Source organism: Bombyx mori, chromosome 11 (assembly GCF_030269925.1).
Source record: "Bombyx mori chromosome 11, ASM3026992v2".
In the NCBI taxonomy this organism is placed as follows: Eukaryota; Metazoa; Arthropoda; class Insecta; order Lepidoptera; family Bombycidae; genus Bombyx; species Bombyx mori.
In genome coordinates this window covers 10855253-10883234 of record NC_085117.1, presented here as the reverse complement: position 1 = coordinate 10883234, position 27982 = coordinate 10855253, and the positions used below count along the sequence as shown (strand labels likewise).

Sequence of the window (27982 nt, the reverse complement as noted above, 5' to 3'; positions counted from 1 at the left end):
AGTGCTATACAATAATAATTTAACAACTACATATTATGTCAGTTTCTGTGAATGGTGAATCTATGAATCACACCAACTCATGCGGTTCCAATCTGCGTACAATTAATTTTCATTGTTTTTAATTATCTTTAATTTAAAATAAAGTACAAGTCATATAATATTATAAAATGATATTCTTCTTTCGTATGAGCATTTATTTTTATTGCAATTTTTTGTTATCATTGACAAAATGTTGTGAGTGTTTTGGTTAGAATATTAGGTAGAAAGGTAAACTAAAATGGTCTTAGCCCTCGATGTTAAGTTGCTACCTGAACATTGAACCTCAAGCATCACCCTCTAACCTTGGGATCGGAGCTTGAAGTCTCAATCATATGTAATGTCTTACATTTCAAGCCAGGACTGATTGCTTCGGGGCAGAAATAGGCGGATGGTAGTACAAACACGTGCTGGTTCACAATTACCATAAAATCAGTGGTCACGTTAATAAACTGTATAGGTTTGAACATAATGAAAACTTAATTTGTACACTAAAACTTTTGGCCCATGACAATAATGACGGTAAATCTTATTATTTATCTATATATATCTTGCACAATAATAATTGGCCAAAGGTCACAAACTGGCTGGTAATAATAGGCTCCTGTCTCAGTGTCTCAATATCTCGAAACGGACATAAATTTAATAAGTGCGTCGATCTTAATGACGTCACTGTGACTCAACTGGTTCCAATAACGGTTATACACTCGTTGTTTATATAAATAAATATATTTATTATATTTAGTGTTAATATTGTTTCAATCAGTTCACTTTGTAACTTTGTGGCGATCACTTGTGTCTCATTACTAGTGCTTGATTGATATACAGACTTTGTAAAGTATTTTGTGAAATTCAATAATAAGTTCTAAAAACAAATATAGTTACAGAAGGTTGGAAAAACCAGTGTTCACAATGTGTAACTGTAAATTTAACCTAAAAATTAGCGTTAAGACATGCTCCATAAAATGGGTAAACATTGTAAGTTGATTTGATTATTAGATTATTTTATGCGTTTTTTCTTTCTTATCTTGTCTGCTGGAATGTTACATGCTGTGCTTTAAGTCGTCGCGGCCTAAAGGATAAGACGTCCGGTGCATTCGTGTTGAGCGATGCATCGGTGCTCGAATCTCAGGCGGGTACCAATTTTGCTAACGAAATACGTACTACATACGTACGTTCCGGTCACCGTCCTCATCGAACCCGTCGCTTACGACGAAGGGTTCGACGAGCGAACTAACCCATAGACACAGCCCACTGAGTTTCTCGCCGGATCTTCTCAGTGGGTCGCGTTTCCGATCCGGTGGTAGATTCTGCGAAGCACTGCTCTTGCTAGGGTCAGTGTTAGCAACTCTCCGGTTGAGCCCCGCGAGCTCACCTACAAACGTTAGGGCGAAGCTGAAATAGCCTTTCAAGGCTATCAGCAAAGGTAGGAAAAAAAAAAGAATAGAAATACGTACGTAAAAAAAAATGCTGGCGGCAATAAATCTGTTCCATTTTGTTCGATATCGAGCCTCTTTTAGTTGGAATTTGGAATATCATAACTTCACAAATTACTCTAAAATCTAGTCGCACTACCATCTAGGTGATCGTTCCAATATTCAATAAAAAATTAGAAAGATTATTCGTCCAACAATAGTGCTATAGGAAATTAATTGTTCGCTTATTTTGAAGCTTTCTGAAAAAAAAAGCTCGTAAGATTTCACTGAAGGCACGCTGCACAGAACCGAGATTTGATTTTTAATTCATTCAGTCTCAGACCGGAAAGTAATATTGCGATTTTTTTTAAAAATAAATATATATAATCTAAATCAACTTTTAAAATACGTTACTTTTATAGCATTCGGACTTCGGGACATCTGAATTCTTGGTCAAATTTGTCCCAGTCTAGGCATAACTGTTCTCTTTATTTTTGCGTAATTATCTCAACTTTTTATCAACTCCTCAATTTATCTTGAATTGATACAAAGTGAAGTATATTAATGTATCCCTAGATTATGGTTTTGGTATTAAAAATAATGATTCCTTTATTCACGAGCGAGTAACGCATTCTAAAATGATCCTACGTGTGTTAACATGATATTCAATTATTTTTTTTTGGAAATTGATAAAATCGACATGTACCTAATAAATTTAATATTTCGAAAACGTCAAGAAGAGCGCAACTAGTATGTATTTATATTTACGTTTTTTTTTTTGGACATAGCCTGTCAGAAACATCTATACTAATATTATAAAGACGAAAGATTTGCTTGTTTGTTTGTATTGAATAGGCTTCGAAACTATTGAACCGATTTGAAAAATTCTTTCACTGTTTGGAAGCTATACTATTCCCGAGGGATCTTTACTAAAACTCCAATAATGTAACCCAAGGTGTAAAAAAATTACCTAAAATATTTTTTAGTGCGCTGCGATAAGCAATTCACGATACAATAAAAGAATGTACTACGACTTTGTAGAACACATTATTATTTACAAAAAATGCCGCGACAGCAAATGTCTAACTAATATAGTTATGCCGCAATAAGTGTTATTTTATTTTTTAAAATAAAACAACGTCAAATATCCTTGAAATTTTTGTTAAAGACCCGAGCGGAGCCGGAGCGGGCCGCTAGTCGTAAATAAATGTAGTACATTTAACAATACTGTCTCAGCAAATAGACTGCACTCACTCCGCGTAACCGTATATCTATTTTCAATATCGAATAATACTCGGGAATTATAAATAAGTAGATATAAATTTCTGCCAACATTAATTATGATAAGGGAAAATAGTGTTATTTTAAAATATGTAATGATTTCATACGCCTTTGTTACCTACATTTTCAAATAACAGTCAGAGTGTGTATGTATTTTAGAAAAAAGCTCTTTGATTACCATTTTTGGCGTTGCCAATAAATAATAATGATTTTATCAACACCGGTTTTCACTAAAACTACTCGACAACCACAAAAATTTACTTGTTATAAGTACTTATCAAATTTTAAAAATGTGCTCCTAAATACGGATGATAATTAAATTATTTAACTACTGTTCCATTGTTGTCAATAATATTGATCGATTAGAATCGACTGTCAAACGACGGGATACAGAAACTGTCATTTTATGCGCCGGTGGAACGTAGGACGCGGTTTTGTCGCAGCTGCATGTCGGCAACATATGCGTTCGACATTGTCTAATACTAATGGGGATGAAATACGACTGACACATTGAAGTTTATCACGCTTTTGTCCTGTAACGAAATTGATTTGATGAACGTGAGCAAAACTGATTATTAGGAGACTATATTGTAAAGCCTAAGCCTAAAGTAGAACACAAAAGACAAGAGTTTTACTCTCGAAAGGATTTTATTTAAATCCAAAATATATTGGCTTTTCTGCTTGAGTGTTAAGTTTCGAAGTGTCGCCTCCGAATCAGTTTTCGATTCGTTTCTTGATTGATCATTATGATATTGGCATGTGGTATTTTCCGAAGATTATCTTCTTGAGTTATTAAGTCCTTATCGCGGATTAACAAATCACAAATTTGTTTAAAGTAGCTATAGCTATAGCATTAATATCTAATTAAGGAACTCTAAGACCCTTCCTTTGTTTCTGAAAGAATTTAATTGTTATATTGCAGTGTATGGCGCGTGCTTTGTATGATAACATTGCGGAGTCTCCGGACGAGCTAGCTTTTCGAAGAGGCGACCTGCTCACCGTGCTGGAGCAGAACACCGGTGGCAGCGAGGGCTGGTGGCTGTGCTCGCTTAGAGGAAGACAGGTATTTTTATTTCAAATATTCGAAAATTATTCAATATAGATTTTCATTGGTCATTATTGCATAGATTTCATGACCGTCCGCTATTGTTTGTCGAGAAACCGTACTATCGTTATGATTCATAACCTAAAGCACGAAACAATTAAATCTCACGTAGGCACGAATGAGTAATTATTGTTTTGTTGATAGCTGTAGTGTAAGGTCGTAATTTGTGACGTGTATTTTTCAGGGAATATGTCCGGGCAATCGGCTGCGGATAGTGGCGGGCGTGTTCGACTCCAGTGGAGCGACGCAGAGGCGGCGAACGAGGCCGCCTGCGCCCGTAGCCCACCAGCCACTTCCCACACAACAATCTCCCGCGTTTACCAAAGTAAGTTTTTAGGTATTTAATAATTTGGTAAATAAAGTATTGTTTACAAGTCCAATCTTATAATATATTAAACAAATGTATTTCTTTCATTGATCCATAGAGCGCTTACACTCGCACCTTCGTTACTTAAAGTAGACCCATGAACCCGATCTGAGTGCTGTCACTTCATCCGCGCTAATTAGTAGTTAGGTACTTAGTATTTCCAGACAAAACGCGATTTTTTGTTTGTTACCCTTTTGCATTCACTTTAAACCTTTATAGTTGATTCCTATCTCTTAGATAGGTACATCACGTTCGTATCGTGAAACTCATTTTGGTTTTTGTTTCTGAACGCTCTCCTATGGGATCCAGGTGGACCATAAACAATACAATTTGAAGGTACACGAAAAAGGGAAGATCTTCCACCGGGCGGATGATATTCCTCGGTAGACGGACGGTCCAAATGTTGTTCGGAACTTGTATATATGCAAACTTATCCTGAAAATGTCCTAAGCGAGATTCATCTGTTTATTTAATGTTTTGTATGATGGCTGCCCGCTACACAATCGTCTGTACAGATCGATTTAACACAAATTCAAATTTCAGATAGAGGAATGTTCACACTATGACGTGCCCCGAGCGCCGATGCCCGTGCAACGCATCGCGACGTACGATTGCCCGCGACCTCTCGGCGACTGGTACGACGCGCCTCGCGCCCCGCGCCCCGCCAGTGCGGACTCCGCTTGCAGTGGGACCGGATCCTTAGCTTCGGCCACATCGAGTGCGTCCGCGAACTCTGCCAACTCTGGAAGCTCGGCGCACTCCGCTTCGAGCACTTACGATGTTCCTCGGACACGTGCTCTTCCTTTGCCTTGTGACGCCGCATTGGAAGCATTAGAACGATTGCAGGTGCAAAAATTTTCTATTTTAGTATTATTTTGACGATTTATGAGGTTATAACTCAAATTATTCTTTTAGATGATGATTTGTGGTTTTGTTTATTATTCATATACCATATTTGTGAGTCATTTATCCTTTTGAATTACAAATTTGTGCAAACTCAATTGTTATGTTAAAATATAATAATATTATTAGCCTAGATGGGCAGAGCGGCTCACGATTCGCCTGGTAATAAATGCTTACTACCATAAACATTTTGTTTATATAGTAAGCATATATTGACCATATATAAGCTGGCATTTTCCAGCATCCAGCGTGAGACATGAGGTCAAAGTTTTAATTGGATTAAGCTTCGATTCCGATTCCACCTCTTGCAGCCTTAACGTTGCAACAATTATTACAATATTTAATGTTATTTACTATTTCATCATCATCATCACAAACGTTCATACTGAATTTTACCATTTAGGCCAGCTAATATTGGTTCTGATTGCACCACTTTTAAAATCGAACAACACAATACGACAATAACATAAGCCGCCATTATAAGACTTAGGTACTTTATAATCTGTACCGTAAAATGGGGCGATTAGGGACAAATTCCAACTTTATGAGCAATTTTAAGGTAGTTGTTGATGTATATAATGCTATATCAGGATCAAAATGGTTGAGTCTTGGGAGCATCTTTGTTGTCTAATTTAAAATTTTGCAACTAGCATTCCAGTTTAAGCAAAAAATGCAAAAATAGGTGTAATCCCTATTTACCCGAAAATTGCGGTTAATTGGGACGAAATGAGAAATTTGCTAGGGTTGGCACTACTTTTATTTTTATATATAGTTTTAATTTATTTACTTATTTAGTTGCACCAACAAAGTGATCATCAATAAAAAAAATTGAAAACTGACAAAAGTACATGGCAGACATCACCTCAATTATAGGTGCAATCGACAGTGCATTAACAACAACAAAAAAAAAAATATATATATATATTTATTTATACATATATAGTGGGCTTTCTTAGAAACGGTTTATATTTCTCCGTTCTTGGTAAGTACTTAGGGGCTGATATTTCTATCTGGGTTAAGAGATTAGGTGTGTCGGGTATTCCATGGATTAATCAGATGAATACCCCCACTCTGAACAAATATTAAATATTTTATTATGTATTACTTAGACATTTTTGTCCACCTTGAGATTTCATTGATCTTGTTACATGTCTCTGCAAAATCGACTTACTTATATTAAATTGCTTATCTATTTCAACTAAAGACTTATTCCCAATTTCGCTTCGAATAAACCAGATTTTTACCAACAAATTTAAAAATTATTTTATAACTACATAGACAACCCTACAAACCTGTACCTATTTATACTTAGGTCGTTTCCATTTCACGTATTCTCATCCCAATTGACCCCTTTTTCGTTGTTATTTATACCTAAGACGTCCCCAATATCCCCAATAACAACAGATTTTTACATGTATTTTTATTTAATCAAATACATTAAAACCAATAACAACTGAGACTTACCTTTAATATATATGCTGGTTCAAACACTAAATAACGTTTATAAATCATAGTCGTCTTCTATTATTATCAAATAAATAAAAGAGAGCAAAGTTTCTAGCACTAAAATAATTACCACCACAGGAAGTTAATTTGAAACGCGATTTTTTATAAGTTAGCAGCTATTATCATGAATATTCAGAGTTGTTTTGTGAACTTTCAACATTCTACTATTAAACTACAAAAAATGGAAGATTTTGCAACGAATATAAAACTTATATTGAGCGTCGAAAGATTTTCCCGGTTTTTTCCCGATTCGCCTCTCAACCCCTAATCGCCCCATTTTACCGGTATTTAAAATCACTAGTACCGTAAAATGGGGCGATTAGGGACAAATTCCAACTTTATGAGCAATTTTAAGGTAGTTGTTGATGTATATAATGCTATATCAGGATCAAAATGATTGAGTCTTGGGGTCATCTTTGTTGTCTAATTTAAAATTATGCAACTAGCATTCCAGTTTAAGCAAAAAATGCAAAAATAGGTGTAATCCCTATTTACCCGAAAATTGCGGTTAATTGGGACGAAATGAGAAATTTGCTAGGGTTGGCACTACTTTTATTTTTATATATAGTTTTAATTAATTTATTTATTTAATTGCACCAACAAAGTGATCATCAATAAAAAAAATTGAAAAACTGACAAAAGTACATGGCAGACATCACCTCAATTATAGGTGCAATCGACAGTGCTGATATTTCTATCTGGGTTAAGAGATTAGGTGTGTCGGTTATTCCATGGATTAATCAGATGAATACCCCCACTCTGAACAAATATTAAATATTTTATTATGTATTACTTAGACATTTTTGTCCACCTTGAGATTTCATTGATCTTGTTACATGTCTCTGCAAAATCAACTTACCTATATTAAATTGCTTATCTATTTCAAATAAAGACTTATTCCCGATTTCGCTTCGAATAAACCAGATTTTTACCAACAAATTTAAAAAATATTGTTATAACTACATAGACAACCCTACAAACCTGTACCTATTTATACTTAGGTCGTTTCCATTTCACGTATTGTCATCCCAATTGACCCCTTTTTCGTTGTTATTTGTACCTAAGACGTCCCCAATATCCCCAAAAACAACAGATTTTTACATGTATTTTTATTTAATCAAATACATTAAAACCAATAACAACTGAGACTTACTTTTAATATATATGCTGGTTCAAACACTAAATAACGTTTATAAATCATAGTCGTCTTCTATTATTATCAAATAAATAAAAGAGAGCAAAGTTTCTAGCACTAAAATAATTACCACCACAGGAAGTTAATTTGAAACGCGATTTTTTATAAGTTAGCAGCTATTATCATGAATATTCAGAGTTGTTTTGTGAACTTTCAACATTCTACTATTAAACTACAAAAAATGGAAGATTTTGCAACGAATATAAAACTTATATTGAGCGTCGAAAGATTTTCCCGGTTTTTTCCCGATTCGCCTCTCAATCCCTAATCGCCCCATTTTACCGGTACCTAGTTTTAGTTTTTTTGGTCTTTTTGGCGGGAACGCGAGTGAAGTTGTGTGATTTGTTTTATTTTGTCTGTTTAGTGTTTCTTCAAGTTTAAATGTGTAATAACGGTGGTATATTAACTATTTAATATCTGTGAAAGTGCACATATGTGAGAAAATGAAACAAAGCCGCTGGACGTAACTTCTCGGGATCCTCCAAAAAGTCCACTGAAAAAATCTCAGTAAATGACCACCATTTTACTGAGATTATATTTCATCCCAGTTGATTGATGTCTCAAATTAATCATCTCCATTTCATTTCACTCCATATTATTATTTTTCATAAAAATAAGAATATAAATTAAAATAAGACATGACAAGACATAAGGTCTTAGTTACCAGGTCATAAAATCCCTTAAAAAAAATAGTTTTTTTTTTATAATGCGATTGACTCTTTATTGTTGTGGGCAATGTGGGCACAGGACGAGGCGTCCGCGGCGGTATCGCGGCTGCTGTCGTACGTGGCGCCGAGTTGGCGGCGGCGCGGGGCGCTGCGGCCGCGCGTGCTGGACGTGCGCGTGGCGGCCGCACGCCTCCGCGCCGCGCTGCACGACCTGGCAGTCTTCGCTGACGCTACACTAGCCAATGCACACGATGCACATGATAAAGGTAATTCGATTCGTATTATCTCTTCATTACGTTTTTCATTACTGGTGGTAGGACGTCATCGTGGCCTGAACGATAAGACGTCCGGTGCATTCGTATCTACCGATGCACCTGTGTTCGAATCCCTCAGGCGGCTACCAATTTTTCTAATGAAATACGTACTTGACGAATGTTCACGATTGACTTTCACGGTGAAGGAATAACATCATGTAATAAAGATCAAACCTGCAAAATTATAATTTGCGTAGTTACTGGTGGTACGACTCTTGTGAATCTGCACGGATAGGTACCACCACCCCGCCTATTTCTGCCGTGAAGCAGCAGTATAATCCGTTTCGGTTTGAAGGGTGGGGCAGCCGTTGTAACTATATTGAGACCTTAATATTCATATCTGAAGGTGGGTGGCGGCATTTACGTTGTAGACGTCTGTGGGCTTCAGTGACCACTTAACAGGTAGGCTGTGAGCTCGTCCACCCACATAAGCAATAAAAAAAATGTCCTTATTCTACCTCTAGTCCCTATTGCCTCCAATCTACTGTACCTACCCCTTAAATAATTATTTCTATTTTAATCCATTCCCGTTGCTCCAATGTTACCTGTTCTAATATAGTCCGTACGCTCTTAGGCATAGCGGTCAAACTCCGGCCGCTGGTGAAGGCGTTGAAAGACGCCGAGCGCATCACTCACGAGGCGACGAGCGCGCTGGACGCGGGCGACTGGGCGGCCGAGCGGCTGGAGCGCGATCGCGAGCCCACCGACGGGACGCTCGACGCGCTCGACCAGCTCGTCGCGTGCGCGCGCTCGCTCACCGAGGACGTGAGGCGAGCCGCTTCCTTCATCAACGGGAACGCGTCGTTATTGTTCAGGTACGGAAATATTGGAACGAAGTTCCTTATGGGACCGGTGTTCGAATCCCGCAGGCGGGTACCAATTTTTCTAATGAAATACGTACTTCATAAATGATCACGATTGACTTCCATGGTGACTTCAACATCGTGTAATAAAAAATCAAACCAGCAAAATTATAATTTGCATCATTACTGGTGGTAGGACCTCTTGGGAGTCCGCACGGGTAGGTACCACCGCCCCGCCTATTTCTGCCGTGAAGCAGTAAGGCGTTTCGATTTGAAGGGCGGGGCAGCCGTTATAACTACACTGAGACCTTAGAACTCGTATCTCAAGGTGGGTGACGGCATGTAGTGACCACTTGAACACCAGGTGGGCTGTAAGCTCGTCCATCCATCTATGCAATAAAAAAAAATCTAAACTATTATTGTACTATTACAGGCGTTCCCCGGCAGTACCGGAACACGAATGGACTGAGGAGTACGATTACGTGAGGCTGGAGTCCCGGACAGCGGTCGGCCGCAAGCACGCTGAGATACGAGCAGCACTGCCGGACAAACTCCAGGCCTCCTTCGATGCGCTCGTTAGAGACGCCGATCACGCTGGAGAGGTATATTTGAAGCTTATTGTTATTCTCTTAATAACTTATTGTAACGAAGGTCCCATTCTTTATATTGGTCTATGGTGCACGAATGAGTTCTTGGCTGCGAGTTATTATCAATCTCTAGCAAAATTGTGTGGTTTCTTTGAAGGGAAGTTGCTACATAAATTCCTGCCCCTTGTATTGTTTTTTGATACTGCGATTCAAACCAGAATGTCTTTCCATCGTTATACCTAAGCCTCATCGTTCAGTTTTTTTTCACGATCGCCGCAACGGGCGAATAGTCGAAGAAGAGTTTTGTTTGATATGTGTTTATGGTATGTTTGATATTCGGATAAAATATTCACGGCAGAAATAGGCGAGGTGGTGGTACCTACCCGTGCGGACTCACAAGAGGTCCTACCATGAGTAAAAAATGTATTAATAGATTTTTATGTGTATATTGTACCTTATTAACAGAGACGTTAAGTTAATTATTCACAATGCAGGTGAGTGCCGTAGCTGCGGCCACAAGGCTACCGCATGACGACCGCCAGTTAGCCGCATTCTACGCGGCACAAGTGGCCACGTACGGCGCACACCTCTCCACGGCCGTGGAAGCATTCCTACGGACCATTGACATGGGTCAGCCGCCCGACGTGTTCTTGGCACACGGCAAGTTCGTCGTCCTCAGCGCTCACAGAATTGTACACGTCGGCGACACAGTACATAGGTATGTTGTTTAACACGCGAAACGCTCAATTGGAATACCAAAACAATAATATTTATCCTTTTGAGTGTCATGTACGTCATAGGTCGATTACGTTTTATATTATTTTATTAATAAGTTATTATATTAATTAACTTTGTCTTCTTTTGTTTGTAAATTTTTATTTTAGTCTTTTAGGTCTCTTAAATAAATAGAGATTTATTCTCAATATTTTCGGGTTCGTCTTTCCCAGAGTCTACAAGATATTCCGCCGTCTTATTAACAGAAATTGACATAATTACTTTAGTGCGCCACGTAGGGCACCGATAACCTACATGGCAGTCAAATGGATAAATTAATGTAAAAATAATTTGAAACTAGTTGACTCGGTAGATTTCGTAGTGCCTCAATCGATAAATAAAAGACCTAAGCTTTATCCGTCCGATGGGGGACACATCAAAGGAAAAACAAAATTGTTATTTTTATTAAATTTCGAGCATTTTCATATTTATCTACCTTTTAAACCTTCTCTGGACTTCCACTTATTCTTTACTTAATTCAAGACAAGAAGAGTTTTAGCGAGACTAATGAACAGCAATTCATTTTTATATATATAGATAAGATTTACTTAATATTAATAACTTCCTCAGGAGCGCCCAGCACGCCGGCTTAAAAGCGAAAGCTCTGCGGTGTTCGGATGCGTTGTCGGACGCGCTGGCCGCGACCGTCGCCAAGACCAAGGCGGCGGCGCAGCAGTTCCCGTGCGCGAGCGCGGTCGCCGAGATGGCGGAGGCGGCGCGCACGCTGGCGGCTCGCGCGCACGACCTGCGCCGCGTGCTGGTGCGCGCCGCCGACCCGCCCCCCGACTCCCCGCTGACGCCCGCCACCGCCGTGCCCCCCTCGGCCCCGGCCACGCCCCTCACCCCCTCCATGGCCGCGCTACAGATATAGTGCACCGTGCGCTCGCGCTTGAACTGCCTCCCGATGCCCGGTTGAACGGAGCACCTCGAGCTTGTCCCCTCTGTCGGACGAACGTTAGAAACGCTAGTTATTTCTTCCATGCGAGAGTCGCGGCGTCGAACGCCTGAATTTAACGATGTAACCAAAGAGTTTACGAAACAGGACTTCCGATTTGAACGTAGACTGCATTATGAAGTTGTTATACTGAGAGTTTCTATTTAATTAGAATTAAGCGCGACGAAACGAAGGCTGCTCCCGATGAGTTTTGCTAGACGGTATCAGACGAGTGGAGCATATTTAGTGTTGCTGCTGGATGCTCATCTTGCCGTTGTGACTTGAGTTGTCCGTCCAGTTTTGTACGATTTTGCATTTTTTGCGTGTTACAATAAATATCATTGCCGATGATCCTAATGCGTGTGAATTGTTGTGAGACTTTCGTAAAAATTATTTTATAATATTCCGAATGTCGATTGAGTTGGACGCTTCCAATGCTCTCCCAAAAGGATTTTTTTTGTATTACTGAAAAGAACTCATAGGCGTTTCTCATTGGAGCCTAACACAATTATAGTATTGATTAAAAAAAAACTTCTCAGCCTTCATTCGTTTACACAGTTAATGTGCAAAATTATTGTTAGTTTCTTATGCATTAGGTAAAAGTACATTAAGTACTACCGTATACTACGAGTTAATATACAAAAGTCATGCTGATTAGCAAAAGGCATTGTGAGATAGACAATACATTTCTTTGAAGTTCCTTAAGAAAATTAGCTTTTAGAGAAACCTTATTCAGTTCGAACGAGAATGTTCGTTGATCAATACGAAATTAAAAAGTAACAAAATTTTAAAGCTGGCAACATCGAAGATCAAAATGAATTAACCAGGACGAATAAAGCCTCAATGAAAAGAAAAGTGCTCAATTATTAAGATTCACATTCAAATGTGACTTAAAAATAATTGCATAGCTGCAATATTCATGTTACAATGTGTTTTTTTTAATTATTATTTATACGAAGCTGCAATGTCCCGTATGGTCTGAAAGTCATATAACTTGACAACTTGACTCTTGCCACTAAACGGTTACAGCTATGTAGTACCTGACGATATCACTGTGACGCATTTAGATAAATAATATGGTGCTTTTATGTTTCAAAGACGAATGTATACCTAAAAAACGGCAGCGTTTTCTATGAAACATTTATGATGATAATAAAGTATTTTAGTTTTATGTTAAATTAAGATTTAAAATAATCATTTCAGGCTCTCGGACTGTACGGGGGCATGATGAAAACGATATCAATGTAAAAATCATGTTGTATAAAGCAATATGTAATATATATATACTATGTAGTCGTAGTGAATTAGTTAGGTTCTAGATGAAATTGTGTACAGCTACATTTAAAAACGGATTTTAATAATAATAATAATAATTTAATCGTCTTGTAAAACGCAATCAAATAAAATATACAAATTTTCATATCTACTTTGAGTTTTATTGTTTATAGTCTAAAAATAATTTAATAATACCAGAGCTAAAAACTCGAAAACCTTTCAGAAAATTTTCAAAATTTATTAATATTGTACATACATTTATTGGTTATCATTTATTCATATTAGATAATTACGCAACATCCGACAGATTTCATGTCAGGTAATTTACTATTTTTCAAAAAATCGCATTTTTGTAAATTAAAAAAAGAACAAAGTACGAAATATATTCGGCCTTTGGCTTTGGTATCCAATTTTGTAATATTAATTCAATTTTATAATTAAATTCCTACAAACAATACGATACACTTAACAGATAACTCAGTCTTCATTTTATCTAAAATATTAATGACGATCGTAACAATGAATCTAATTTTAGTAAATGCGTTAAGATTCATTCTAACCTCAAACGAATGTTTCGCTAATATTGTAACCAACCCCAAACACGTTACGGTTACATCAGGTATTCTGATACCGAAGCAGATATTCTTCGGCCCTAGCTTCTTCGGGGGTGAATCCGAGGGCGGGGTGGGATCGGGGTAGCTTCGTGGCGGCCGCGACGGCTTCAAGTCTAGCAGCCCTTAATCGCAACGATGCTTCTAATGCATCCGATTCCATAGCATTCTCAATCCTTCTCCTTTCAAGCTGAAATGTACATTTAATATTTTTGATAAGCGTACCTAGTAATAGCGGGAGCCATGTATTGGCTAATAGTGATGGGGCTCTGACAATTGACATAAGCGGAAACGAGAGAATTGACTGAAAGAGGGTTGAGCGAGAAAAACTATACAATTGGGAGCAAACGGTGATTCAATATATAGATTAGAGTGTATTTTTTTGTTTTTCCTACCTATGCTGATAGCCTTGAGAAGCTATTTCAGCTACTCCTTGACTGGCCCTAGCAAGAACAGTGCTTCGCAGAATCTACCACCGGATCGGAAGCGCGACCCACTGAGAAGATCCGGCGAGAAACTCAGTGGGCTGGGAGTGTAGTGATATAGAGTGAATACTATTGCGTAATAGGTATAGAGGGATATCTGGAATAGCCTTTTAGCCTACACAAAAAAAAAAGTGAAAGACGATATGTGTAAGAGAGAAGTGAGCGAAGAAATGGTATATGATAGAGGAGTATGGAAGGAGAATACATGTCGTGCCGACCCCAGGTGACTGGGAAAGGCAGGAGAATGATGAAAAAAAAAATCATTTAGAACTTGTTGCTGATGTTGTTGATCTGTGCGGACGTTCACGAGACACGCGTGCCTTCGAGTGCTTTCGTGTCACATTGTTGTGGATTTTTTTTTAAATCCCGGAAAATATATCCAATCGCGAAAAAGGTGGTATAGGGGGGAACGATGTCGTGTGACGTGGTAACTCGATTTTGATTGTCTGTTATTTTAATTGGGAGAGTTGTTATATGTTAAAATCGTATTTATTATTGTGTCCTAAACCCCAGCTTGTAACAACACCAATGCTATATCGTTCTTGACCTCATGTTAAAACCCGCAAAATTTAGAAGATTTGGTATCATCTCACTCATTCCCTTGTATCTCACCTTGGCAGTTTCCCTTTTATAACTCAACAATTCTATTTTTAACTTGGTCACCTCTTTGTCTTCTGTCTGTGTTACATCTAAAAAAAATATATGAAATAATCTTATGAAATAATGTTCGGCCAAAGATCGTAACTCGCCTTATCTGACACCTCAATATTTAGATTGAGTTTATGTATTATATTTTTACACCTTCTGAATCATCGTTCACTTAATAGAAAATAAAATTTTATATTTATATTTATTAATTATTGGTAACACGAAATTCGTCAATTGTGACTAAAGAACAAAAAACCAACTCTGTTGCCTTTGTCTATTTATGTCTAGTAAACTCACACTTCATAAAAAATCGAGAATATCGTTTTCTTACAATTAGCAGATATAGGCGAAATTTCATTCTTATCAATATCGTTCGACTAAAGAAACATATTGACATAAGGAAACAAAAAAAAAAGGTTCACGGAAACCAGTGCCATAATTTTCTTGAAAATCGAGTAAACTTACCTATACCGGAATCCGCATTTAGAACTGTCATCAGTGGGTCCTGAATGAAATCCGTTGCATTCACAGTATTGTGGTCATCGTTGCGAGGGATTGCATCATTATCATCATCACATATTTCATCGAGATCAGAATAGTCTTTTTCGGAAGGCTCTCGTTTTACGATATACTGAAATGTGTTACATTTTTCAATACATATTTAGATTTTATTATTTTTTAAATCACGATTTGCGTTATTTCAAGGGCAATTGAAGTGCATAATCATCATCATTAGCTTTCAGTCACTTCTGGATGTAGACCTTGAACATGGTACACCGCAACGACCGGTGTCGCGCTGCCCGCGATTTGACCTTGACCAGGGTATTTGACCTTAGGGGGAGGCCAGGCTGCGGTGTGACCACTCGAGAAGTTTACCCCCAGGGTGATCAGTTTTACGAGCAGTGAGTCCTGCCTAGGGACACTTTAACCATGCATGTCGGTTGGTTATTTGCTTGATTCTCTTGCAAAACTCCTCATTCCGGCAAAGAAAGTATGAGCCTCTCCATAACCCACCGTAGCCAATGAATAAAAAGGTTGTTAATCCTGTTTGCTTTCTCATTTTTAAAACCGACTCAAAACAATTTAACAATGTAAATTAATTTTACTTTGCTTATTCGATAAATTTCGTATTCGGAGCAAATTGCATTTTATTTATGAAAAATTTCCATTATTTATATTGCTCTAACAATTGTTTTCAAAATAATAAATATACATTTATTTTCTTAATATACAAACCGACATGAGTATCTTGAAATGTTTTCGACCTCGATCTTATTTTCGTTAAAAATAAATAAATAAATAAACACCATTACGTAACGCTTGGGTTTATATTCATTGCTTAGATGGGTAAACGTGCTCAGGGCCTGCCTGGTGTTAAGTGGTTACAGGAGCTCATAGACATCAACAACCAAAATGCCACCACCCACCTTCAGACATGACTTGTGTTGTCCACCCACTATACTGAAACGCATTACTGCTTCAGGAGAGAAATAGACAGAGTGGTATCTACTCGTGCGCGCTCACATCAGGTCCTACCACCAGTAAAATTTATATATGGTAGTATTGTATGGTAGAAAGTACTATTTATTGCAAAAAGTATTGGGGTAATGTAGAGCTCACCTCGCGACCATCGTCCCCGTTACCACAGCCACGATTTTTGTACATATTCACAATTGGACCTTTGAAGCTAATCTTTCTTGCTAATCTCGTCAAGTTATTGAACTTGCTTCTGAGCATTTTGGTGGATCTCTTCTGAGGACTCAGCCTGTTGTATGATTTAGTTATCTATGAAAAATGTGTTATTCAGTTTTCAATGAGTTTCGTCCATAGACAACTAAACCAGGCCATTTAGTAAGTAAGTACGGTTTAATAATTAATGGTTGAGTAATGAAAAAAGAGAGGTTAAACAGTAACATTAGTAAGTACTAAGTTTAAAATAAGTCATAATAGTTAACCCAAAGCTGAGATTTAGAGATGACCCTCACATTATAATTTTACCACCACACCACCGGTCATCGGAGTAGAAGTTCATCTCTAATTCCTGGCGCCACGTGCTCCTCCATAGCACGTTTCCAACGATCCTTTACGCCAGGTTTCCGTAACTACCCGGCTCTAGAAGGAACTTCTTTTCACTATCTTTCTTAAAACGAGATTAGAAGAGTCCTCGAGAGTCTAGTATTGTTGATATTAACGAGCGACGGTGACCATTCGCTATCAGGTAGACTTCTTCCGTCCTCTGTTCTTTAATTGATATAAAGAATAGCATCAAAATAAGTTAGTCAAAGTTATCTCTGATGTGCAGTTGTTTTATATATTTCTTTTTTTTTTGGAGTTTATGGCCTGGTATCTAGACCTTTAGGCCAAGTTGTTTTATATGAAATCATTCTTAACAGGGATATCCTTATATTTTACATGTGATTCAGTTTTGTGTACATCTACAGTATATTTTGAATTAGGAGCACTAAACGAAAATAAATAGTCGGAATGATGATACCGATTCGTGCTAGTTCATACAGTGTAGAAAATAAGTATTCTTACTTACTATACTATACCTACTGAAAGATATATGTATAGTTACTTAGTTACGACCCGAAATCAGTGTGACTGGGATAGGAAATGAAATCTGATAACAATTTGCACAATGGGTACATACCCTAATCCAAGCCAAACTTTTAAATTTATTGGATTTCGAATTCGGTACAGCCATCGATTTCTTTTCTTGTTTCACACATTGCATGAGCAATTTACATTCGTGAGGTGAAAATTTTCTTGATGTATCGTAGAATTTACTTTTTCTATCTCTGAAAATTGTAACAATACTTTTTTTCGTGTATGTAACAGACTATTTTTTTTATTTCTTAGATGAGTGGACTAGCTCACAGCCCACCTGATGTTAAGTGGTTACTGGAGCCCATAGACATCTACAACGTAAATGCGTAGAGGGTGGGGTAGCCGTTGTAGCTATACTTAGACCTTAGAACTTATATCTCATGGTGGGTGGCACATTTACGTCGTAGATGTCTATGGGCTCCAGTAACCACTTAACACCAGGTGAGCTGTGAGCTCGTCCACCAATTTAAGCAACAAAAAAAACGCACCTTGAGATATAAGGTCTAAGGTCTCAGTATAGTTACAACGGCTGCCCCAACCTTCAAACCGAAACGCATTATTGCTTCACGGCTGAAATAGGCAGGGAGGTGGTACCTACCCTCTTATTCCTTCACTGTGGAAGTCAATCGTGAACATTTGTTAAGTACGTATTTCATTAGAAAAATTGGTACCCGCCTGCGGGATTCGAACACCGGTGCGTCGCTACATACGAATGCACCGGACATCTTATCCTTTAGGCCACGACGACTTCAAAACGACTTTTTTCCCCTACCTATTCGCTGGTAGCCTATTACTTATAGGCTATTACAGCTACGCCCCTGACGGGTAGGTGAGCTCACGGGCTCAGCCTTAGAGAATTTGCCAACACTAGCCATAGCCAAAGCAGTGCCTCGCAGAATCTACCACCGGAACCGAATCACGACCCGCTGAGAAGGTCCGGCGAGAAACTCAGTGAACTAATAACATTAATAAATTGCTTAGCTTACTGCTAACTAAAAACAATATTCATTTCATTTAAACTTATGGCTTTATTATTTTTTATTAACGAAGTCCGCAATGAACATATACTGAACCTGAACATACTTGCTCACGGTACTCCCTAGCAACAATAAGATAGAGATATTGAAGTTCCAAAAAATTCTAATTTCAACATAGACAAGCTTTTTGAAATTTAAAACGGTCAAAGGAAATTAATTTTACCTTATGGTAGCATTGTTGGCTGTATAATCTGGAACAAAGCAGAATATTTATTTAACAAAAACTTTAGAGTTATAATTATATGATAAGACCCGGTGGCTTTTAAGCTCGATAAAAGTATCGAAAAATACCAAACACTAATCTGACATTGTTCACAACTACACATATTAATAATTTTAGTTCCATCTTAAATGTTACGCAAAAAAATGTCTTGAACATTTTTTCGTTGTTTTTGATACAGTTTGCAATATGGTAAAACTTGAATCGAGTTACTTTAACTTCTTCCATTGAAATGACTTAGCCACTAGTCTAGAAGAACACTACCCTCTCATGAACTGTGGATGTCATAATTATTGACGCACAAAATCTCCGATATCGAGGGAACGCAGGGTGCGCAGTAAGCCGTCTTGAAAGAGAACGCGAATTTACAAAAAAAATACTTTAGTAACCTTTAGGAATAGTTTCTTTACACTTTGAAAATTAATTAAACAGTCATACCATCAGAGATATTGTCTTCAAAGCTATGTCCGTTTGTGGTATTATCCAGGCCATTCAATACATCCAATTCTGTGGACATAGTTCAGGTTTACTAACATTGAAAAACTCAAATATATTATACATATTTTACATAACATTAAAGGTATATGAATTTTATTGTTAAATTCCTTCTAAGTATTTCAAATATTCCATATATTTCGACTTGAATTGTAAAAATGTCTTACCGTTAAACTCACAGTTAGATTCATTAGGATCAAATTCCTTATTTTTATTTTCAGATAACGATATTATTTCAATGACCTTATCTAATATACTATCCCAATCATGCTGGTCATATTTAGAGCCTTTCCTACATTTTTTCACCATTTTCTTCAGATTTTCCCATTTCGTTTTCAACTGATTTCCAGTGCGCTGGATTCTATTTTGTTTGTTCTGTTTGTTGTACATTTCAGCTATCTGCATCCAAGTTTTTTCTTTGGCTACATTTATTGTTGTTTTTGTGCTTTTGTCCAAGATTATATTCAGATTTTGCTCAATCAATGATATTAATAGTATTATTTCATCTCTTCTAAAACCTGGACTTCTTTGAGATCTGTCGAAAATAAAAATTATGATTTTTTAAATTTTAAAAATTTTTTTATTGCCCTATAGGCATACGGCCCACCTGATAGTGAGTGGATACCGTCGCCCATGGACTTCAGCAATGCTAGAGGCAGAGCCAAGCCGCTGCTATATTATATATTATTAATCTGTAATAGGCTCACCTTGTCATATCACCCTCATCATCATCATAACTACTGCTATCTGAAAAAAGTGCATCATTTTAATAGATACAAATAGTAATGAACCATATCTCTAAGCTATAGCTCCAAATGCTAGGGCAGACTTCACGCAAGTGTTTGACAATGAGGAATATAGGATACAGGAATGACAAAATATATCTCAAAGATTGAAGTGTCAGGCAAATGTCTATACCCAGCCATTATTTTTTTAAATTTAAAACACTTGGTATTTAATTAAGATGTGAAAATAGATAAATAAATTAATATTTGGTTTATAATAAATATTATGTATACTGTACTTAACTGTTAGAATATATTTCTTCATGTGTTGCTGAAGTTTCATTTTCTGCCACATTTGTTACAATTTCATCTTGTTCTTCAAAATCTGCAAAAAATAAATAATAGTTGAAATGTTGAAAGATATTCAAACAACATCTTGTAAAGGTTGAAAGATATCTCCTGAAACTTTTGTTTATAGTTTTAAAAAAAAAACTTATTTGAAAAACTGAAAACTACTAAGTAGACACTGATTTCATTAATAGAGTATTTTGTAACTACATTTGGAAGTTCGTAAATTATTTTTGTGTTATAATAAGTATTCTTTTATGAAATTTATCCCTTAAACCAAAACGCACAGATTGTTATTGTAAAACAAAGAATTTGAATTTTTTTATTTAATACTGACCTTCCCACTAGTTACATTACATTTCATTTAGACATTATACACATTATATTACATTTACATTTTTACTGGTGGTAGGACCTCTTGTGAGTCCGCGCGGGTGGGTACCACCACCCTGCCTATTTCTGCCGTGAAGCAGTAATGCGTTTCGGTTTGAAGTGCGGGGCAGCCGTTGTAACTATACTGAGATCTTAGAACTTATATCTCAAGATGTGTGGCGCATTTACGTTGTGGATGTCTATGGGCTTCAGTAACCACTTAACACCAGGTGGGCTGTGAGCTCGTCCAACCATCTAAGTAATAAAAAAATAATAAAAAAAAATACATTTTATATGTTTGATTATTGGTACGGTGTTATTCTTTCACAGTAAAAGTCATTAATGATGATTTGTTAAGAATGTATTTCATTAGAACAATTGGTACCTGCCTGCAGGATTGAAACACCAGTTGCACCGTTCAATATGAATGCACCAGGGGTCTTATCCTAAAAGATTGGCGGAGTGGCCTAAAGGCCACTATAACTTTAAATTTGACTTGAATTGGTCATAAATGCTATATTATATAGGAATGATAAACAAGAGTAGTGACTTGATGTCGACCATGTTAGTAGAATGAAGCAAAATTAACTTTTACTATAGTTGAATCAGAAACAGGTTCTTGAATCATTATTGTTATGTATAATCAATATTTGAAATCATGCTCGAACATTAGAGAAATTTTGTTGAACCTAAATATTTCTTTATCTAATTAATATCACCAAAAACTTGTATAGCCTTTTGATATAGTTTTACATCTATTACATATATAAATAAACCTATGAAACTCAAAGGGATGGAGAAGCTAATTAATAGTGCTACAGCATTTTATTATCTTACATACAAAGTTCAGGAAACTTTAATATTTATTTTATTGGAGTAATAAATAACTGAATTTAAATAATTTTTACCACCGATCTAAACTAACACAGAGTAATCAATTTACACAAAAACAACCAAACAATGAAGGATTGCTTCATAAAATCTTGCTTGTTTACTAAATAATACTCTCAAGGTACCTAATTATATGTGCGATTATTTATATTGCCAATTACAGAGTACAGCTCACCATTTAATTTTAAGTCAATGTTTAATTTTGCAGCTTCAGTCCTGTTATCCGCTTCACACATCATTGACACGACCCGACTTTTTACTTCATCCAACTGGTCAATGTTTATGTCCAACAAATTGTTTGATAGTTTTCTTACATCTCTCTTAAGGTTTTCCCACTTCATTTTAATACTTTCCATGGTTCTTATATGGCGTGGGTTCAGTTTATTGAACTCTTTCGTTATTTTCATCCAGGTAATTTCTTTGGTACGGCTTGCAAACGAGCTAGTCAGTTTATTAAGTAAGGCATCTTTGTATTTCTCAATTAAATTCAATATTAGCATAACTTCTTCTTTGGTAAAGGACGGGCTTCGAAAACGTCTGAGAAACGAAATTATCATTAGGGAATTCATTCAGAATAAATAAATTATAATTTTATTTAGTACGTACGTGAGAAAAACTGTTTCATCTAGGTTTTCATCATCCATTATTCAGTTTAGTACACTACAGCCCTTACCAGGCTAGCGTTAGCAGGTCAGCAGGTTGAGCCCCGCGAGCTCACCTACACAGTACACGTCCGGAGAAGCCAGGATAACCCTTTGAGGTTACTAGGTGGGCCAAAAAAAGTACCCTACAATTTAGTAATTGTCTAAGGACTTTAGGGATTCTATATTTTATTAAACATATTTTATGAGTTGCAACTGACTATTCGTTTTCAATATATTTGAAGAAGGTCTATTTCGCTTAGAAATGACCTTACCTAACTTTTGGCACAAACGCCAAAGCTAAAATTTGTGTCCAAAACCAAAACAAAACAAACATCAAACTCAAGGTTGCACATAAGCAGTATTAAGCACAAATACTTTTTTATTTGATTTGGACAGGCAAACGGAATACAGCCGAAATAGCCAAAATGTTTTGTGAGTTGACACAGTTTACAATATGACAGTTACAGCAGTCACGGAATCCATTGGCGGTATTGGAAATATTACTTAATTGGTAAAATCTGCTACAATTGTTAGTAAGACGCAAGAGTTCCCGAACCTCAGCATTCGGTTAACAGGATGAAACAAAAAAATGAGAAACTAACAGTAGGTAATTTTCACACAGTTATTCATATCTTAAAGTAGTAATAGTATCATGGTCAGCACTGAGTCAGCAGTGACAGTAGAACAATAGATTTTATTCTAAGATACAGTAGCATTCGGTAAAAAATTTGTAATTTTATTAGAGTCATAGAAATTACACTTAATAAATATGGATTCTCAGTTCCAAAAAGTCTAGTCCTGAAAAAGTCTTAGTAAATGACCACCATTTTACTGAGATTATATTTCATCCCATATCATCTCATTTCATTTCGTTTTCATTTCATTTTATGCCATGTTTCATATTAATCAACTTCATTTCATTTCTTATTATCATTTTTCAAAAAAATTAAAATAACACTTGACCTAAAAGTCTTAGATACCAGGTCATAAAATCCCCTAAAAAAAGAATGAGCTATAAATAATGTCGTAATTATACTTCAAAAAGTTTGGTTATAGTAGATATTCTAAAGATTTGATTTTATGAACTTCTCCAATTAATTAAATTTTGAAGTATGTACACAAAACATTTTAGACCCTGTATTAATTTTTTTGTGCGCAAATTTTTTCCACTGGGTTAGCTCACTTAGAGTCGATGTTTTTGGTTTGGATCAACCAAAATGGCGCTATGAATTTGTAGGGCAAAAACATATATCACTGATAACCGAGAACAGTTCTTTATGTTTGATTTATCTTGTGTAGTCATTGTTCTGGTAATTTTTATGAAATAACCTAGTGCTGTCATTAATTATCCGTTTGTTAACTTATGCTTTTTGAGATATGAAGGAAGTGATTTTAGCTGTTATAACCTTCGTATGTAGTGTATTGTTAGTTTTTGTCTTTGTGTTATTTTGTAAGTAGTTCAATTATTCAATTTAAATTACTAACTCAATGTCTTTAGTGATTGACTCTGATTTACATGATGTTGATGGTTTAGACTAAGACTCCTTTGTTCCTGTTCTAGGTTGGTACATTGTTTGGAAGTGCTGTTTATCCAAATTTCGATTTGTTCGAGAACTACTAGGTGGTATGTCAGATACGCCTCCAGCGTCAGAAGTGAGACAACCTAAATTAAAGAAATTGGAAAAGAATAAATAATTCAAGGTAACAATTTCTTTAATTCATCATAAATAATTTTATTCAAACACACTTTTCACTCAAAATGCGTAAATATATTATAGATGAATATCCGTTGTGCACGACCAAGTGACCTTATGAACATGCAGCATTGCAACTTATTGTGTCTGCCAGAGAACTATCAGATGAAATATTACTTCTACCATGGACTTTCTTGGCCCCAACTCAGTTATGTAGCTGAAGATGAAAAAGGACATATTGTTGGTAAGTAGTAATCTGTACTTCCTAATAAAAAAAATGTAAAAGTTAGTTTGATTCATACTCTTTCACATTGTTTGAGGTACAGAAGAAAGAATGTAGGGTAAGATAAGAGTGCTAAAGATAGTAGTTTTATAAACGATCAAATCATTTCATCTATAAGGTGTGAAATTAAGTACAGTAAAGACAGCTTTCAACAGATCTAAAAAATTGTGCCAACCAAGTTTAGACATGGCAAACAAACAGCGAGAAGTGTCACTTTTCTTCTTTCTTTCAAAGAAAACGGCAGCTGTAGCACATAGAGTGCTCTTAAAAGTTTATCGCAATGCTGTTTTGTGCGAAACAACATGATGCAATTGGTTCTAAGACTGTGATTTCGATGTTGGCCTTTGTAGACACTGAATCGGAGGCATTGCTTTATGAGGATATGTTTCAAATGTAAAATCAGGTTGCTTTTGCATTAGTAGTTACTCACAAAGCCATTTCCAATAGATTGCATGTATAAGAATGGTTTAAAAGTAAGGCACTCTGGTTCCTTATCAGTTGAAGCCAAGAGGTGTCCAGGAGAACAAAAGGAAATCCTACTCCACCTGACATCACTTTTTTACAATTCCCTAGGATTTGCACTGTCATTATTAATTGTTCACTTTGATGGCACATGGTCTGAATGAAAGGTTTAATCTGTGAATAGCTTCAAAAAACCAACACTGGTGTCAAGGTATTCTAATTTGCCAGAAAGATAAGAAAACTTGTGGCTAGTACTGGGCAATATGATGAATCATTAATTTGTATGAATTTTTCACAATAAAGTTGCATTTTCATCAAAACAGAACTTAGTTGGGGACCATATCAGATTCAAAGCTATCATACATATTAATATTTTTTTTTTTTGGTATGGTATCTATTTTTAATGCTATCCAATAGCATTAAACTTCAACTCTTCTTAATTTGGAAGATGTGTAGTTTGTATGTTCTTAATATAAACCAAGCTAGAGCTCATTCCTACTAGTACACTACATCTGCTACATATCAATACTCATCTACTCTCACTACTTTGGTTTGTTGTTGAGCTCATGAACTCATAAATGAGGGTTTTTTAACATTGGCCCTAGTAAGAGCAGTGCATCGCAGACTGGGTTGAAATCGCAACCCACTGAGAAAATCCAGCAAGAAATTCAGTGGGTTTTGCCTGTCTATGCAGTAAACCCACTTACAATATTAAGTACATGGTAAAAAAAAAAAAAAAAGAATAATTCAATAAACAATTTTGTGATATAATATAAAATGAATGTATAAACTAAATTGTTCATTTTTTAATAAAATAAACTTTCAGGATATGTTTTGGCAAAAATGGAAGAGGACGGTGAGGATAATCGTCATGGTCACATCACATCTCTAGCTGTAAAGAGATCACATCGTAGATTAGGATTAGCTCAGAAACTCATGAATCAGGCATCACTTGCAATGGTTGAATGCTTTCAGGTAAACTTAGAAGTAATTAATACATTTTTTATTCAGTTTTGTGTCATACACATCATCAATAGCCCATAGTCGTCCATTGCTGGGCATAGACCTCTCCCAATTCTAAGGGTTTCAAATCTGTTTGTATTTTTGACTGTACATTGTAACATTCTTTATTTTCTTTAGCTTTTATTTTGTCTTATTTGAACACACTGTCTGGTGTTCAGGTACTTAGCTACGACACAGTTCTTGACTAATGTAGTTTTTAGCAAATAAATGTTTGAGCCTGTATTGTAAATAGTTGAATTTACATTTTTATTTAATTCTAATTTTCTACAAGCACAGCTAGCACTATATTGATAAATCACACCCTTGTCTTCTGTGATTATGATAAAGTTTTTGAAACAATGTAAATAAAAAAATTAAAATAGTATGTAACCTAAATATTAAACCATAAAAGTTAATATAATTATAATATTAATATAAGCCTGAAAGCTATTACAACTGAGGATTGCCTAAATCAAGTTATATACTGTGTTGTTAATACTGCATAATATGACACAGTACAGCAAAAAACTGCACTGAAATTTGTGTGAGTTGTCCATCAATGATGCATTCAATATAACTTAATTACACTGAAATAAGTGTCAATTGCTAATATTTATTCCAGAAATAAAGATATCCAAAATAGCATTTATTAAAGTTTGTGAGTTCCTGTTATTTTATAATAATTTCACTTTCTAACTTTTCAGGCAAAATATGTGTCATTGCATGTAAGAAAAAGCAACAGAGCTGCACTGAATCTTTACACAAACTCTTTGGGTTTTAAGATTTTAGAAATTGAGCCAAAGTACTATGCTGATGGAGAAGATGCGTATTCCATGATGCGAGATCTGAGTGCTTTTGCAGTTGATAATAAAACTGACAGCAATGCGACAGATAATTTAGAAATCAAATCTGAATCAGCAATAATATCACAGTGTTGATTTATAGTAATAAAAGCTTACATCATAATATGGATTGTGTTTGTTTTTCGATTTATGCTTTGGTGCTACTTTACTTGTTTTTTGGTAGGTACCAGTTGTTCACAAATTGTTGATGTTGAAAGTTTACATTACAAACAAATCGTTATAAATATATATATATAGGTAACTTCAAATAATTAATTGAAGGTCCTGACAAGATGACAATTTGTATGCTAACATTCCCGATCCTGCGGAAAGAATGGAGAGCAGTCGACGTCGCCCAAAACACGTCATCTCGGATCCTCCCGATCCACTAACGCTGCTTTTAGCTACCTCAAGCACCGGTCACCGTTCTCGTCGAACCCGTCGCTTGCGACGAAGGGCTCGACGAGTAAATTAACCCTCAGACACAGCCCACTGAGTTTCTCGCCGGATCTTCTCAGTGGGTCGCGTTTCCGATCCGGTGGTAGATTCTGCGAAGCACGGCTTTTGCTAGGGTTCGTGTTAGCAACGTCGTCAGGTTTGAGCCCCGTGAGCTCACCTACTAGTTAAGGTTACGTTGGAATAGCCTCTCAAGGCTACCAGCTTAGGTAGGGGAAAAAAAAAGTATACTAAATGAGGAAATCTTTTTTTTTTTCATAATTGTAAACACGACTGAACGAGTTCTCTGGTGTCGAGGGGTTGCCAATGCCAATAGACATCATAACGTGAATGCTTCCTCCCACCTTGAGATCTATGTCTCAATTGTTTGGTAATTGCGTAGATATACTACATTTTTTATTAGATGATATTATTTCTTTATCTTTATATGATAGTCACTCGTGAACATGTGCTAAGTATGTATTTCATAAGAAAAAAATGTATTTGTTGCGGGATTTGAGCACAACCATCGCCGCACCGCTCGATGTTAACAACTGGCGTCTTATCTTTTCGGCCATGACGACTTCAAACATTTTAGACTTAATAGACGATTTGCAGGGTGGCTAGTTGATTATTATCAAGGAATTATTTGGTTATTTCGGAAGCAGATTGCAGAAGACAAGTCAGTCGTAATCACTAATGTGGGCTTACTTGGATAAGGAATTCTAAGTTCTGTGTGCTTAGTGCGAGTTTTTTGACCCAATTTTGAATGCAGTTGGAACAGCGCCCCTAGCGGCAAACGTAGGCAAACGATCACATTCCATACAAATATGAGCTAACTTTTACGCTATCGAGAACGTTAAAAAACTCGCACTAAGTACACTGTACTTAAATGGCATACTGTCTACAAATTGGTGACAGGCAAGGGTAGCAGTAGCTTAAGATGTTATGTACGTATATGAAGTTTTTGTTAAATAACAGAAATTAGAAAATGTGTATGATCCATTTAGCATAT

General features: G+C 36.3%; 3 protein-coding genes across 8 annotated transcripts in view; 2 read left to right on the top strand and 1 right to left on the bottom strand.

Moving 5' to 3' along the window:
* Positions 1-13314, top strand: part of LOC101739797 (breast cancer anti-estrogen resistance protein 1) — a 67132-nt gene extending 53818 nt beyond the window's left edge. For 2 of the 3 annotated variants that reach the window (XM_038013838.2, XM_038013839.2), the window contains exons 2-9: positions 3655-3795; positions 4022-4162; positions 4748-5050; positions 8556-8742; positions 9365-9605; positions 10027-10195; positions 10675-10898; positions 11525-13314. In XM_038013838.2, the coding sequence (XP_037869766.2) occupies positions 3655-3795; positions 4022-4162; positions 4748-5050; positions 8556-8742; positions 9365-9605; positions 10027-10195; positions 10675-10898; positions 11525-11825 (1707 nt within the window). In that variant the 3' untranslated portion in view covers positions 11826-13314. Of the gene's footprint in view, positions 1-833; positions 1015-3654; positions 3796-4021; positions 4163-4747; positions 5051-8555; positions 8743-9364; positions 9606-10026; positions 10196-10674; positions 10899-11524 lie in introns of those variants that run through there. The other variant, XM_038013837.2, reaches the window with a different exon arrangement.
* Positions 13241-22691, bottom strand: LOC101740072 (protein PFC0760c). Of its 2 annotated transcripts, none has more exons than XM_012695040.4 (13): positions 22468-22691; positions 22212-22392; positions 21781-22142; positions 20299-20379; positions 19977-20016; positions 19437-19804; positions 19213-19281; positions 18718-18745; positions 17561-17708; positions 16528-16692; positions 15373-15538; positions 14872-14948; positions 13241-13964 (listed from the first exon to the last, which is right to left on the bottom strand). In XM_012695040.4, the coding sequence occupies exons 2-13, from the start codon at positions 22247-22249 to the stop codon at positions 13779-13781; spliced, it is 1728 nt and encodes a 575-aa protein (XP_012550494.1). In that variant the 5' UTR covers positions 22250-22392; positions 22468-22691; the 3' UTR covers positions 13241-13778. The 2 variants fall into 2 exon arrangements, with proteins under 2 accessions (XP_012550494.1, XP_012550495.1); XM_012695041.4 differs by having other exon boundaries at positions 22522-22587.
* Positions 22692-23218: 527 nt separating this feature from the next.
* LOC101746540 (N-alpha-acetyltransferase 10) lies at positions 23219-26658 on the top strand. Of its 3 annotated transcripts, none has more exons than XM_004931483.3 (5): positions 23219-23359; positions 23811-23950; positions 24028-24187; positions 25515-25663; positions 26395-26658. In XM_004931483.3, the coding sequence occupies exons 3-5, from the start codon at positions 24028-24030 to the stop codon at positions 26626-26628; spliced, it is 543 nt and encodes a 180-aa protein (XP_004931540.1). In that variant the 5' UTR covers positions 23219-23359; positions 23811-23950; the 3' UTR covers positions 26629-26658. The 3 variants fall into 3 exon arrangements, with proteins under 3 accessions (XP_004931540.1, XP_004931542.1, XP_004931541.1); XM_004931485.5 differs by having other exon boundaries at positions 23254-23559; XM_004931484.4 differs by having other exon boundaries at positions 23269-23699.
* Positions 26659-27982: the final 1324 nt, after the last annotated feature.